Below are 15,390 nucleotides of genomic sequence, written 5' to 3' on the forward strand. Positions count from 1 at the left end.
TGATGGTTAGGGAGAAATCAACCATGGAGAAATCAACCATATCACCACTAGGTATCATCGTATCCCCAAGAATCAAATTGATTTCAACAGTACTTGATGTAGAGTCCACTAGCTTGCTGCACTGGTGTAACATGTCTATTGCATATGATTTGTATATAAACATATTTGGGACATTTTGGAAAACACATATGGATCTCTTAGGAACACATACATCTATGTATTTTCTCTGTAAACTGATTAGAAAACTGACTCACATTTCTGGGGTGAGGTGGGGCTAACTAAATGAGAMATGGCAATCCAGGAGAAATGTAAATACTGCATCCTTTGTTGTATCAACTGCCTTCTTACACTAAGATCAAATCAAATGTTATTTGTCACATGCGCTGAATACAACAGGTGTAGACCTTACAGAGAAATGCTTACTTACAAGCCCTTCACCAACAATGCAGTTTAAAGAAAATTAAGTAAAAAATAACATAATTAAAGAGCAGCAGTAAAATAACAGTAGCGAGCCTTTATACAGGGGATACCGGTACAGAGTCAATGTGTGGGGGCACAGGTTAGTCGAGGTAATTGAGGTAATGTGTACATGTAGTTAGAGTTAAAGTGACTATGCATARATAATAAACAGAGAGTAGCAGCAGCAGAAAAGAAAGGGGGGGAACAAATAGTCTGGGTAGCCACTTGATTAGCTGTTCAGGAGTCTTATGGCTTGGGGGTAGAAGCTGTTAAGAAGCCTTTTGGACCTAGACTTGGCGCTCCGGTACCGCTTGGCGTGCGGTAGCAGAGAAAACAGTCTATGACTAGGGTGGCTGGAGTCTTTSACAATTTTTAGGGCCTTCCTCTGACACCGCCTGGTATAGAGGTCCTGGATGGCAGGAAGCTTGTTGACCTGTTTAAAGGTCTAACTCACATCGGCTACGGAGAGCGTGCCTACACAGTCGTCCGGAACAGCTGATGCTCTCATGCATGCTTCAGTGTTGCTTGCCTCGAAGCGAGCATAGAAGTAATTTAGCTCATCCGGTAGGCTCATGTCGCTGGGCAGCTCGCGGCTGTGGTCCCTTTTGTAGTCTGTAATAGTTTGCAAGTCATGCCATATCCGACGAGGGTCGGAGCCGGTGTAATACGATTCAATCTCAGTCCTGTATTGACGCTTTGCCTGTTTGATGGTTCGTCGGAGGGCATAGCGGGATTTCTTATTAGCGTCCGGGTTAGAGTCCCACTCCTTGAAAGCGGCAACTCTACCCTTTAGCTCAGTGCTGATGTTGCCTGTAATCCATGGCTTCTGGTTGGGGTATGTACGTACAGTCACTGTAGGGACGAYGTCATCGATGCACTTATTGATTAAGCCAGTGACTGATGTGGTGTACTCCCCAATGCCATCGAAAGTATCCCAGAACGTATTCCAGTCTGTGCTAGCTAAACAGATGGGAGGTGCAACCAAGCTTACATGAAACCATTCATGAAGACAAATGATCTGAAGTACGTAGGCCCCTACCTGCTGAGTATAAAAAATAAAGATAACTATAGAATCACACAGTACTGATGAAAATCTAGTGCATTTGATCTGGGTATAGGAGGACGTCTAGTGGTCACCGGGTTTTTCATCCTCAGTCACAAGCTATCATAATGTGTATCGCCCCTTCACAAGCTTGATGTTGGGTCCCCTTTCCTATGGACACAAAACAACTAGAGATTTTACACACTATTGTGGAATGCAGTGATATATATTTGATGCAGGTATTTACTTTGCAACATGTATTGTCATTGACGAGAACAAAATATAATTGTATGAGCTATGCATTTGTGTACTGGCATTTTTGTACCCCTCTGCTGCAGGCTGAGAGCAGCCTGATCTAGCTAGATAGATGAGGCAGTCCAGTTCYAGAGAGGCAGTCCATTCTGCATTCCTTCTTGACTTYGATACAATGTGTCGTCATGCATTTGTGCATGCACACTGGTAAATGTCATAGCTATCACGCTAGCTGACTTAGTTAGCTCATCAACCAGTATTTTCTTTGCCATTTCTGCACRATGGTACTTATAAATTAAAGTCTTGAATCACATTAGGGCCCTCACTGTCACCACTGCTGGTCATCTAGCTAGCCACATAGCCAGCATCGGTTTACACCTACTAGAGCTGGTTAGCTAACGCAAGCTGATTATCATGTAGCATGCTGACTAGCGTCGCTAGCATGCTAATGTCGATGCACCACGATGTCGTGGGACTGCAAAATCAAGCAAATGTTACTGAACTTATGACAAAATCATGTTTCGACATTGTGGTGGCTATTGCTGTTTTGGTTGTTTGTTTTTTCTTTAGTGACATTGCGAATATAATCTTTTAGGCATTTAACTCTGATTTAACTACCGGTGTGTATCTAATCTGGTTTTGGCATGAGAAAATGAGTGAAGTTCCAATTTCCCAGAGAATTTGCAAACTCAATGATACAGAGCTTCAGAAATAAAAGTTCTGGTCACGGATTACGAGCCACTACCAATAAAAAAAACTGTCCATTGAAACCTAAAACAAAAGCAAAGATTTGGACATACAGTTGAAGTCGGAAGTTTACATACACTTAGGTTGGAGTTATTAAAAGTTGTTTTTCAACCAGTCCACAAATTTCTTGTTAACAAAATATAGTTTTGGCAAGTCGGTTAGGACATCTACTTTGTGCATGACACAAGTCATTTTTCCAACAATTGTTTACAGAACAAGTTATTCAGCTATAATTCACTGTATTACAATTCCAGTGGGTCAGAAGTTTACATACACTAAGTTGAATGTGCTTTAAACAGCTTGGAAAATTCCAGAAAATGTGTCTACGTAGAAGGCTTCGATAGGCTAAATGGACATATTTGAGTCCAATTGGAGGTGTACTGGTGGTACAGGAAGGTCCTACCTTGCCTCTTTGCTTGAGTTGTCATGTTTTGGTCTTTTGATCATCCATGTCTTGTCCTGTGCTTCCCTCTGCTGTCTTATTAAGGTTCTTTCCCCTCTTTTCTATCCTCTCTCTCCCTCCTCCTCTCTCCTCTCCCGCATTTCTCTCTATCGTTCAGTTCCTGCTCCACGCTGTTTTCTCATTCCCTACGACCTTCCATTTACTCTTCACACTGTCCCCTTTTTGCCCTCTGATTAGAGTCCTATTTCTCCCTCTGTGTTCGCTTCTGTCCTTGTCGGATTCTTGTTTGATGTTTTGCTGTCCATGTGCCTTGTTCGCGCCTGTCGTGTTTTTTGCCTTACTCAGATGCTGCGTGTGAGCAGGGTGTCTATGTGCTAACGGCTGTGGCCTTCCTACGACCTGCAGTCTGTGGTCGCGTCTCCAGTCGTTCCTCTCTACTGACGAAGAGGATTTATTTCCTGTTTTGGATTTACCTTTTGATATATCAGAGAGAATCATTGTTGTTTGATACATGAATAATAGACTCTGTTGCTATTTACGTCGCTTTTTGGGCTTCCCATTCTCAGCATAACAGAAGAATGCCGACGAAGATGGACCCACGCGACTAGGGATTCTTTCTCAAGCACTGCCGTCGAGTTTCCAGGGAGCCAATGCTCGGCAGACCACGAGCAGGAATTGTTTGCTGTCTCAGCCGTTGAGACCCTGGCCGCTCAGGTCTCGATCTCTCTGGACAGTTTTCAGAGTCTTCGTCTCGTGCCACCAGTTACTCCCTGGTCTTCCGATCTTCCGAACTAGGGTATAACCCACCCATGTTACTCTGGCGCCCACTGGTGGTCGCTCTTTTCTCACCAGTGTGATATAAGTGTTCTCTCCAGCCCAACACGTACTCAAGAGAGAGAGCTCGGATCGCTTACCGTCATTTCACTCCTTACTGGTCGGCTCGGAGTGGGGCCACAGCTATTCTGGGAGGCAAGGGCTGGAAGTGTTTCAACGATTATCAGAAACTTTTAAAGAGGGAGTGATACGGGTTTTTGATCGTTAGTTTTTGGGAAGGAGGCTTTCCAGGGCCCTGGCTTCGCTTATGTCAAGGTGATCGATCCACTAACGGCTTACTACTATTGAGTTTCGCACTCTTGCTGGCTCAACAAGTTGACTGGAACGAGCCGCGTTTGCTCGCTCATTTTCTGGAGGGACTTTCACGCTGAGGTTAGGATGAGATTCCTCTCCGGAGTTCCTTCCATCCGCGTGGACTCTTTGATTGGCACTCGCCATCCGCATAGAACGCGGATAGAATCTTTCAGTCACGAGCTCGGTGGAGGAGAGCTCGCGTAACGCGTGCTTCCCCTCCCGCAATCTCAACACCATCTCCTCCACCGGCTTCAAGGCACTGAGCCCATGCAGGCTGGAAGGTTATTCGCGATCTCGACTAAGGAGCAGGGAAGGAAATCACCAACCGCCTTTGCGCTCTATTGCGGTTTCTGCTGGACATTTTGTCATGTCATGTCATGTAAAAGCAGAGCTCATCAGAACGGAGGCCTGGTGAGCGCTACTACCTCAAGCTCTCCATCAAGCTCTGTACTACCTTGTCGGTCCATCTACGCTGGACCGGTTCGGGCTTGCTTCCTGCAGTGCCTGATAGCACCAGCTTAGAGGGCTTGAATGAGGGTCTGTTGTTGTTATTGATTGACCGGATAGGAGACCATGGCGTTGGTATATTACACAATCCACAGTGCCTTACGCTAGAGAGTTTAGGGCAAACGCCATCGCAATACTAGTATAGTTCTGCGCTATATCGTTATGCGCTACAGTCTACATTGCGTTGTCACACTTCCCAGCAACCAGATGAGTTTACGCTGAGCGAGTCATTAGCCTACATATCACTCAATATCGAGATAATGAATGGTCTGTAAAGGCTATCAGTGTTATGAGCGCGACTTCCTCTCTCTCCAGCAAAATTGTGCAACTTTTAAGTCTGGCCTTTCACTGTAAGCTTTTACACGATCTGTTTGGTGTGCGATCTGATGGTTAGTATGATAGTCATATATCCTTCAATGTAGATCTGTCTGATGTCTAAATTACGTACCACTCCTATTCTGCTGGTAACGTCATCACTAGCTAACATAGGTAAAGTAGTTTCTTAATTCGCTCTACTTGCCATAATTGAGTCGACCAAAGTGTCATTATTTATAGTACCCTTGCTGTACTTCATACGTGAGGAGGAATCGCTGAGTGATGTTTAATGTACCTTAGAGTGTGGGCACTGAGAGGAATATCATGTATCGCCGCACCGCTCACAGTGTCAGTCAGTCAGAGCACAGGTATTCTTCATACTCCTCTTGACCTACCTTGTGCCACAATGATTTTTGTTACTGGTTGATCAGTTCCTTGATTATAAAATCGTAATTATATCCGGTACCATATCACCACCCACTACCCTCACTAATGGAGCACGATGAGACCACAGGTAACCTATTACCTGCTCACGCGATCTTATTAAATACCACACTGAAAATACGTACACATTATATGGCTTCAGCAAGTAAGTATTATTCTGCATGACCTTGTTCTTTACTCTCATGTCCGCTACGCTTGTTGAAGCATCGTTATGCGCAGCGATTAGCTACGTTCGGCTATCTCTCTCACTGACACTCACAGTCCCCTCGGCGACACCGCGCTGTAGTTTTTTGTGGGGTCACTTTGCGTGCTAATTGGTATACTGAAGCGAACGTCCGTTCACACATCTCTGTCAAGTTGGAATGGGCAGTGCGTCGCCTGTCGCGATCAGGACTATTATTCGTCACAGGGTCTGGCTTCCAGGAGCAGATCCGACAGCTTTGGACAGGGGCATTCTCAAAGGAACAATTTCCTAGAGACTCGTCTTTCCCCCGACAGTATGTCGACTCCCGCTATGTCTTTGCTGTTTGCGTGAGACTTAAGTGGCGCGTTAGGGTAGTCTCGTTCCAGTTTTGTGAATGTACGAGACGCTGCTGTCACCAGCGAGTCTCAGTATATCCTCCGCATACGGATCTCGTCTGTACCTGCTATCAGAGGTAAGCGTTCGTAGGCACCTGCAGATATGCGCTGAGAGACGTCGAGTATTCTATATCCACTCAGCCCGATTAGAGGTGCTTAAGACAACCTATCTTCTCAAGTATGCGCGCGTGTGTCATTCTTTGCCGGCATTGCATGTCACCGTAGAGATAGTGCCACGATTTCTCCAGATGTGACTCTCGCTCATATGCATTCGGCCAAAGAGAGGTTCATTCGCTTATGCTTTGCTCCAGATTCATGCACGATCGTGCATATTGATTGTTTCTCATATGATCTTGAGATATCTCTTTAGGTGAAGCACAGACATGCGTGAGAGAGTTCTGTTCATGGTTTTTTCGAGGTGGAGTGTAGTTTCCCGTCTGGTGACGATTATCACTGATTCATTAATGCCTGAAAGCTCGGAGGTTGGCGACTCGTAGACTATGATCGATGTTCGTCAAGAAGCTTTTCACGCAAGAACGGGATCAACTCCACGATCTGCCACATGTAGAGAGAAATTATGAGCTCTCTTGACCGGTGGAGAGGACTGAAGTAAGTGCGCCGATTTTCTTGCGAGTCAGCCTCTCAAATCACACTACGTGCAACATTTCTCCGCCGTATCTGTAATCTTTCTGACTGATAGGGCCACTTACACGAATTTTGCGTAGATAGGCACCTGATCTAGATGTGTCTACTATGTGCACAGATATGCACGACGAGATGGGCCATGTCTTTCACCCATCTCAATAACTGGTGTATAAGAACGTCATATGACAGGACGTGTAGCTTGCTCTGCCGCACTTCTAAGCGCTCGAAAACCATTCTGAGCTGTCGACGCAGTGCGAGATGTCTGTTATAGTTTCCGGTCAATCTTCGGTGCCTCACCCACTCTTCTTCGCATCCACGCTTCCATCGTGCTATATTCTTGATCAATCGCACTATCGATATTTACATTGGATTCGATTAGTATCGCGCTCCGGAGCTGAGGAAAAACCTATCCTGAGCGCTCTCAAGAAGCGTTTTACATCCGCCCCTATCCTTGTTGCCCCCCCTCTTAAAAACTAAAGACTAGAGAGTCAACTTATAGCATACATATGGGTTTATGTTCGAGGTTTGATTCGCACTCAGGAGAGTATAGGGGCTGTGTGGGACTGGCTGGCGACCTTACTGGTCACCAGCGCTTCTCATGCTGATCGAATTACAGAGTCCTACTTGCGTTACTTCTTGCGTGCATCGCCTGTCGCCATCGAACGCAAACTATGACTCCTATACGAGTAACTCGAGCGCATGAGACCAGGATCGCCAGCAGTCCTGCTTATGGCACATATACGAGCCGATGGCGACCAGAGTAGACCTCATGAGTGGCATACGCAGGATATCCTATGAGACCTCGATTTGCGTAACCCAGTGTGAGAGAGACAAAACACTTAAGACAACTTTGAGTCACATACAGCTCCTATGATACTAAAACGACCTTATGCACTGTAAGGCAATCGCTCTATGGGCCGTTGTTATAACCCAGTATAACATTTGACGCAGTAACCCACGTCGGGTATACTATCATCGTAGCTCGTGTAGGATCTATTCGCATTCTAACCCAGGATCACAGAGGAAATAAAGAACACTAGCCAAGTCAACTCGCAGTGTACTCATTATCCCAATCTTATCGTTGGTACTCTCATGTTGCATCAAGCCCACGGCGGAGATGTTAAACCTCAGGAACCATGCAGAGACCCAAGGGGTAGTGAACATCAGAAACCATGCGAGAGACGCGCAGGGGTATTAAACATCTGAAGCCATGCATGAACCCAGGGTATGAGAACTCAGAAGTGCCAGTGGCATAGAGCCCAGGGGTATAAAACATCTGAACGCATGCATGACCCAGGTAAGTGAAACATCTGGACCGGATGCATGGACGCAGGTATAAACATCTGGGAGCCAAATTTCCTCCCTAGTAAAAGCCGGAGGCGTATTGATATCGGAGACTATTTTGTGACGCATAAACTGCAATCTCTGAGCGCAGGAAGTATTAGAGAGTAGACAGAGAGTCAAATGCACATAGCACATCTCACTCAGCAGCGTGGCAGATTCGAGCTCCGAGAGAGCAGCCGCAAATGTTGCATACCACTACCAGGTAGGATATCGACTATCTCATTCGTTCGGCAGATCTGCCCCTGCGAGAGTATAACACTCACCGTCTGGGACTGCATCTTCAGCTGATGGACCTATCCATGGGTCTGGTCATAAAGTTCAGCAACAGCCTATCCACACCATGCCATAACCAGGGTGTTACTGGAGGTACGTTGCTATATCTAGATCTCACGTGCCATGTCGAGCACCTAGGGTATTAGAGAGCGATGCCCTGGAGCGTCGAGAGGAGACTAACAAGCGCGCTCGAACATATTGCTTCGTAGCATAGCTCTCGGGGTTTATACTGAAACATCTGGACATGAGCATGGCACCGCAAGGGTATCATAATACATACGGAACGCTATACTATCCTATACCCTCACCGGGTACATGATACATCACTCAGACCCGCTCCCATTCCTTAACCATGGTCTCACATCGAGATCTAGACAATTACCGAACATGGCATAAATCCGCACACTCATTCGTCTGACAGCATGCGTACAGATCGTCGAGAGATCGCAAGGTGTAGTCACTTAAACGAGTTCATTGACAACGATATTGTAGGCTTACTCTAAAGGCGGCCAAGCAGTATTTTATCAACTATCCCTCACATGCAGTATTACAGCCTCATACCGTTCCGTCAATAAGAGACGGCACATACACTCATCATGTGGAGAAATGTTGCTTATCAGAATTCGCAAGTGCCGTTACCCGAGTTAGACGCGGTTAGACTAAAGGAGTCACCATCTATTCACGAGACAGTCCTATTTGCGAGATGGAGCAGCCTAGGGTATGATAACTCTAGGAGTCGTATGTCGAATGTGAGTATGATCGGGTACTGATCAAGTCTCATCTGGAACCATGTCTTCCTAGCGGCTAAGTACAATCTACACCACGCATTCCTAAAGACAGTCAAGTCCGAATAGGGAGCCCAACAGGTCAAGTTCACCAGATGGCTCGCAGGAATCTCAACGCACGCACATCTCATGCGGCGATTTCGAAAACATCGCGGACCATTACGTCTTGGGCCGACATAAAACAAAGCGTGCGTCATCCATGGCACTGAGATCAACGTCAGAAACCACTCACAACACTCATCAGCCTCAGGGCATTTCAGTACTAGACTACAGAAGCATTAGATCTGCCGTTATCCCAGAGGTATGATATTATTCTGGGGGGCTAAGCTGAAACCATGCATCCCAGGGTATCAATCGAGTTCTGGAACCCATGAGCCACGCGTCGTTAATACATAACAGTCTCCACGTCAAGCATCGCAGATTCAAGCGGTTTACTGCAAGACTCAGGGACCATTGTTCAACGTTCATGTGGACGCGCCCACACGCTGTGATGGAGAGGGTAGGTCTAAGCAATCTTGGCCGTCATCACCGAGAGTGAGACGCCACAACTGTGAATGAAGACCGCCCAATCAAAGTATAGAGAGACTTAGAGTCGCTAACGGTATTGTGCTACTGACCGCGGTGCAGAGAGGTAGGCTTTACACCACACTCACCTGACAGCTAATGCAATCACATCCCACGGGCTTATGGAACCATTCTTCAGGTAACGTCATGGACTCACTCTGACAGCCCTTACGATTTAGGTTCAGTTCCGAATCGATCTCCTCGAAACGGTCGTCAATATGTCATCCACTCCTCACGGTGTTGCAGATGATGCTCTCTTAGACGCACTGGACAATTCATATCCGAGGCGGTCATACAAACCTGCTTGACTATTCCAATTGGTCCTATTGGATCGCTCAGAGATATACCTACTATTCTCGAATTCCACTGCGCCCGCCGCCATTCACGTCCAAGTCGTTACCCTCACCACACCAGCACTCGCACCCCGTATTGGTCGAGCCGGACTGACGCTCCTACTTTAGCGAATGGATACGAGAAGATACCATAGATCCTCAGTGCGAACTTACTCGCGGGAATAACAGCTGGCCTTGCAGCGCAAGTACTTAGTAGAATCATTGCGAGGAGACAGTGTGTAAGTAAAGCACTGCAAGGGTATAAGAGAGAAGTTGAACGGAGTTCCATCGATCCGAGGGACGCTGACATGATGACCCCAGGGTATATCGTTGATATAGAATCAGAAACCTTCCATTTCGCTCGCATAGCAGGCCGGTATCGCGTCACCTCTAGTGCGAGCAAGAATAAGGCACGCACATACCAGGTATATGGAGGATCTTGAAACTCGATTCAGCATGGATACTCGTGCTGGATATTTAGCTCATTCTATGATAAGACCCATGTCCGATAATATCTCCGCAACCGTTAAACGATCTGGTCCGCATGCCTATGTACCCTCACGGTGATACAATCATGTGGTACATTGTCATTTACACCCGGGGTTATTGATTATCACTCAGAACATGCTCATAACTTCCAAGGGTATAAACCATCTGGACATGCATAACCAGGGTATAAACATCCGAACCATGCTACTACACCTCCACGGGTATTCGTAACCCCACTTCCTGCGCCTACTTCTCCCATGATCCCACGCGTCGTATACAGACTATCTCTGGATCATGTTCCCAGAGCAATAGGGCTATATCCCAGCTGTTTTCACCAATCTAGCATACCCTATACGACCGCTCAATTTATACCTCAGTGTTAGCAACTAGAGTACCCATCCATGAATATTCCATTGCATGGACACTCATGAGGGTATATTAGAGTCACTCTAGGGGGCTTTACATACGCCTCTCGAGTGATCTCCACTGCCATGACCCAGGTATCTAGAGATCCCTGTGACGCCATGTACTGGACCCTAGCGATAGAGATTCTCAGAACATGCTGTTAAGCCCATGTCGCTGTTTGTAGACTCTGGACGCATTCCTGCTGAGTGATCTCCGAGGGTCATACGACACAGTCTTGACCATTTTTGATACACCCTCTAGCGTTCAGAATGACACTGTCTGCGATATGACCAATGTGGTCACTGATTCAAGCCACGGTAGTCGACCTGAAACTCTGGCTAACCTACTCGTCGAGAGACACAGGGTATGAACATACTGACAGCAAATGACCCCGAGGGTATAAAACATCTGGACATAGCATAACCAAGGGAGTCAGACAGATCATTCGTGGAAGTCGCACTGAGTCTCACATTAACCGCGGGGTTATCTCTATATACTCACACTGGGCACATGAGAGAGTATCTCCATAGGTTAATCACACACTGGACTCTATAGGAATTTGTACATATATCGCAGGAGTTATATATCACAGAACAGTACTGGAACCAATTGTTCTAGTGTACTCCAGGTGTGAGTATACTGGAATAAAGACTCTGTTGCTATTACGTCGCTTTTGGGTCCTCATTCATCAGCATAACAGACGTCATGGGAAAATCAAAAGAAATCAGCCAAGACTCAGAAAACAAACTGTAGACCTCCACAAGTCTGGTTCATCCTTGGAGCAATTTCCAAATCCTGAAGGTACTACGTTCATCTGTACAAACAATAGTTGCAAGTATAAACACCATGGGACCACGCAGCCGTCATACCGCTCAGGAAGGAGACGCGCTCTGTCTCCTAGAGATGAACGTAATTCGGTGCGAAAAGTGCAAATCAATCCAGAACAACAGCAAAGGACCTTGTTAAGATGCTGGAGGAAATAGGTACAAAAGTACAATAAAAGAGTCCTATATCGACATAACCTGAAAGGCCGCTCAGCAAGGAAGAAGCCACTCCTCCAAAACCGCCATAAAAAAGCCTGACTACGGTTGCGCAACTGCACATGGGGATAAAGATTGTACTTTTTGGAGAAATGTCCTCTGGTCTGATGAAACAAAAATATAACTGTTTGGACATAATGACCATCATTATGTTATGGAGGAAAAAGGGGGATGCTTGCAAGCCGAAGAACACCATCCCAACCGTGAAGCCTGGGGTGGCAGCATCATGTTGTGGGGGTGCTTCGAGGCAGGTGGAACTGGTGCACTTCACAAAATAGATGGCATCTTGAGGAAAGGAAAACTATGTGGATATATTGAAGCAACATCTCAAGACATCAGTCAGGAAGTTAAAGCTGGGTCACAAATAGGTTTTCCAAATGGACAATGACCCCAAGCATACTTCCAGTTGTGACAAAGTTTGGCAAAATGGCTTAAGGACAACAAAGTCAATGTATTGGAGTGGCCATCACAAAGCCCTGACCTCAATCCATAGAAAATTTGTGGCAGAATTGAAAAAGCGTGTGCGAGCAAGGAGGCCTAAAAACCTGACCCCGTTACACCAGCTCTGTCAGGAGGAATGGGCCAAAATTCACCACTTATTGTAGGAAGCTTGTGGAAGGCTACCCAAAACGTTTGACCGAAGTTACACAATTTAAAGGCAATGCTACCAAATACTAATTGAGTGTATGTAAACTTCTGACCCACTGGGAATGTGATCCTAACTGACCGAAGAGAGGGAATTTTTACTAGGATTAAATGTCAGGAATTGTGAAAAACTGAGTTTAAATGTATTTGGCTAAGGTGTATGTAAACTTCCAACTTCAACTGTTTATGCATTAATACATACTACACACAAAAACGCTTTTAGCATAGAGCTGTTCACACAAGATACATAGGCTGCTATTCAATCCTATCGCAGGTTCTAGGAATTGCGGCTTTTAAAGGCAATGTGTTTGTGGAGAACCAATTCATGGTAAATGCTGCAAATGTTGGCTCAATTGGAAATGGCCTTTTATTAAAAAGCGAAGTGCCTATAACATAGCCCTCAGTCACTATAAAAACCTATGCATAACACCATAGAGCCCTACTGTCCACACACATACGATATTTGTGTATCAAAGAAATCCATATAAAACTACAGCCTCCTAGAGCTCTTCTCACAAACACCGTTTTCATCAGAAAAAACAAAGCTTCATGTTGAATTCTTCTCACATAGTTTTCTTTAGCGAACCGAGTTTAAAATAATCTCCCTATAGAACCAGGTGAGTGCTGTGAACCTCTTTCTGTGAACAGCTCTTACAAAAGTCCCTCACAAAGGATCCTGCACCTATTAAATGTGTCCTTGCATTCACAATATAAGGATATATGTCACTATAGATTCCTACACATAATAGCCCTCACCATGGAAACTGACAAAGACAGAGATGTTGGCCTTGACTGCATTCAAATGCACACAATGACACCATCCTTGCCGTGGCAAGCTGCATGTTGGGAAATTAACATACACTATATATACAAAAGTATGTGCACACCCCTCCAAATTAGTGGATTCGGCTATTTCAGCTACAAGGTGTGTAAAATCGAGCACACAATCATAAAATCTCAATAGACACACATTGCCAGTAGAATGGCCTTACTGAAGAGCTCAGTGACTTTCAACGTGGCACCGTCACAGGATGCCACCTTTCCAACAAGTCAGTTCATCAAATTTCTGCCCTGCTAGAGCTGCCCTGGTCAACTGTAAGTGCTGTTRTTGTGAAGTGGAAACGTCTTGGAACAACAACGGCTCAGCCGCAAAGTGGTAGGCCACACAAGCTCACAGAACTGGACCGCCGAGTGCTGAAGTGTGTAGCCTTTAAAAATTGTCTGTCCAACACTMACTACTGAGTTTCAATCTGTTTCTGGAAGCAATGTCAGCACAAGAACTGTTCGTCACGAAATGGGTTTCCATGTCCGAGCAGCAGCACACAAGCCTAAGATCACCATGCGCAATGCCAAGCGTCGGTTGGAGTGGTGTAAAGCTCGCCGCTATTGGACTCTGGAGCAGTGGAAACGCGTTCTCTGGAGTGATGAATCACACTTCACCATCTGGCAGTGACGGATGAATCTGGGTTTGGCGCATGCCAGGAGAATGCTACCTGCCAGAATGCCAACTGTAAAGTTTGGTGGAGGAGGAATAATGGTCTGGGGCTGTTTTTCATGGTTCAGGCTAGGCCCCTTAATTCCAGTGGAGGGAAATCTTAATGCTACAGAATACAATTACATTATAGACAAATCTATGCTTCCAACTTTGTGGCAACAGTTTGGTGAAGGCCCTTTCCTGTTTCAGCATGACAATTCCCCCGTGCATAAAGCGAGGTCCATACAGAAATGGTTTGTTGATATCGGTGTGGAAGAACTTGACTGGCCTGCACAGAGCCCTGACCTTAACCCCATCGATCACTTTTGGGATGAATTGGAACGCCGACTGCGAGCTCTGGGTCGATTCAACTGAAATCTATCAGAACTATCCCTATTTCATTTTCATTGCAGCTAATTATCCTGTGCATGCTAAAAAGCAAACAGGCGAACACAAACAAATACAGCCCCACACTGACAGCAGATGTCCTCATGTCAGTGCCCTGTCGTGCGGTGCCCTATGTGTATGTACAGTATGTGTGCCTGTATAGTATATAGTGTGTGAACAGAGCTGTAACTCTCTCGTGCGTGAGAAAGCCCTGAAGCTAATTCAGCACTGGAGTACTCACAGCCAAAGATGAGAGGGAATTATTCAGAGCACTTCCGAGTGGCGTTATGAAACTTTGATTGGTCTCCTCCTGACGCTCATTGGCCAGCTCCATATGTACTGTAATGCTCATTGTGCTGATGAAAGCCAACACCGTGGTAATGAAGCGCTGCTACACTATGCTAATAGGGAGAGGTGTTTGTTGTAGATGGTGCTGAAGGGATGTCAGCCTCTGTATTTCCTCTCCTCCCCCCGCGGTGCTCACCGCTTCCTCTCTCCTTCTTTTTTCACTCTTTCTCCATCACACCTCTCAAACTTTCTTTCTCTTTATAGTCACCTCACCTGATAGTTTTGTATAATTTGCCAACAGAGAAATAAACATAGGTCTTTTTGCAAATGCTAAATGCCTGCACATATACACACACACACATCTGCTGACTCACAAACACACAAATACATATTCTCTCTCTTGCAGTATCTTACCTGGTTCGCACAGACAGGTGTGGCGTTCCCAATTGTCACAACAGCGGCTGTGGGGCGGGCAGGAGGAAGAGACACAGGGGTTGCCAACGCTACAGCCCGTCTCCACTTTGACAGCCCGAGGGGCGGGCAGGGGCGTGGCATCTGGTCGCATCCCCAAACGAACCCCTAAACATAGACGAAATAGGTGTCAAATACAGTTCATAAGAACATAGACCAATACCATACAAGACCAATATACCATACACAGACCAATATACCATACATAGCATACAGTCGTGGCCAAAAGTTTTGAGAATGACACACATATTAATTTCCACAAACTTTGCTGCTTCAGTGTCTTTAGATATTTTTGTCAGATGTTACTATGGAATACTGAAGTATAAATACAAGCATTTCATAAGTGTCAAGGCTTTTATTGACAATTAACTG

The 15,390-nt window shown here is 45.7% G+C and overlaps 1 protein-coding gene across 1 annotated transcript in view; it reads right to left on the reverse strand.

Moving 5' to 3' along the window:
* Window positions 1–15,390, reverse strand: part of LOC111976886 (cadherin EGF LAG seven-pass G-type receptor 3) — a 60,755-nt gene that overhangs the window by 18,496 nt on the left and 26,869 nt on the right. The window contains exon 14 of the mRNA XM_070447872.1: window positions 14,962–15,126. Coding sequence (XP_070303973.1) covers window positions 14,962–15,126 — 165 coding nt within the window. The remainder of the gene's footprint in view (window positions 1–14,961; window positions 15,127–15,390) is intronic.

Source organism: Salvelinus sp. IW2-2015, linkage group LG17, assembly GCF_002910315.2.
Source record: "Salvelinus sp. IW2-2015 linkage group LG17, ASM291031v2, whole genome shotgun sequence".
Classification (NCBI taxonomy): domain Eukaryota; kingdom Metazoa; phylum Chordata; class Actinopteri; order Salmoniformes; family Salmonidae; genus Salvelinus; species Salvelinus sp. IW2-2015.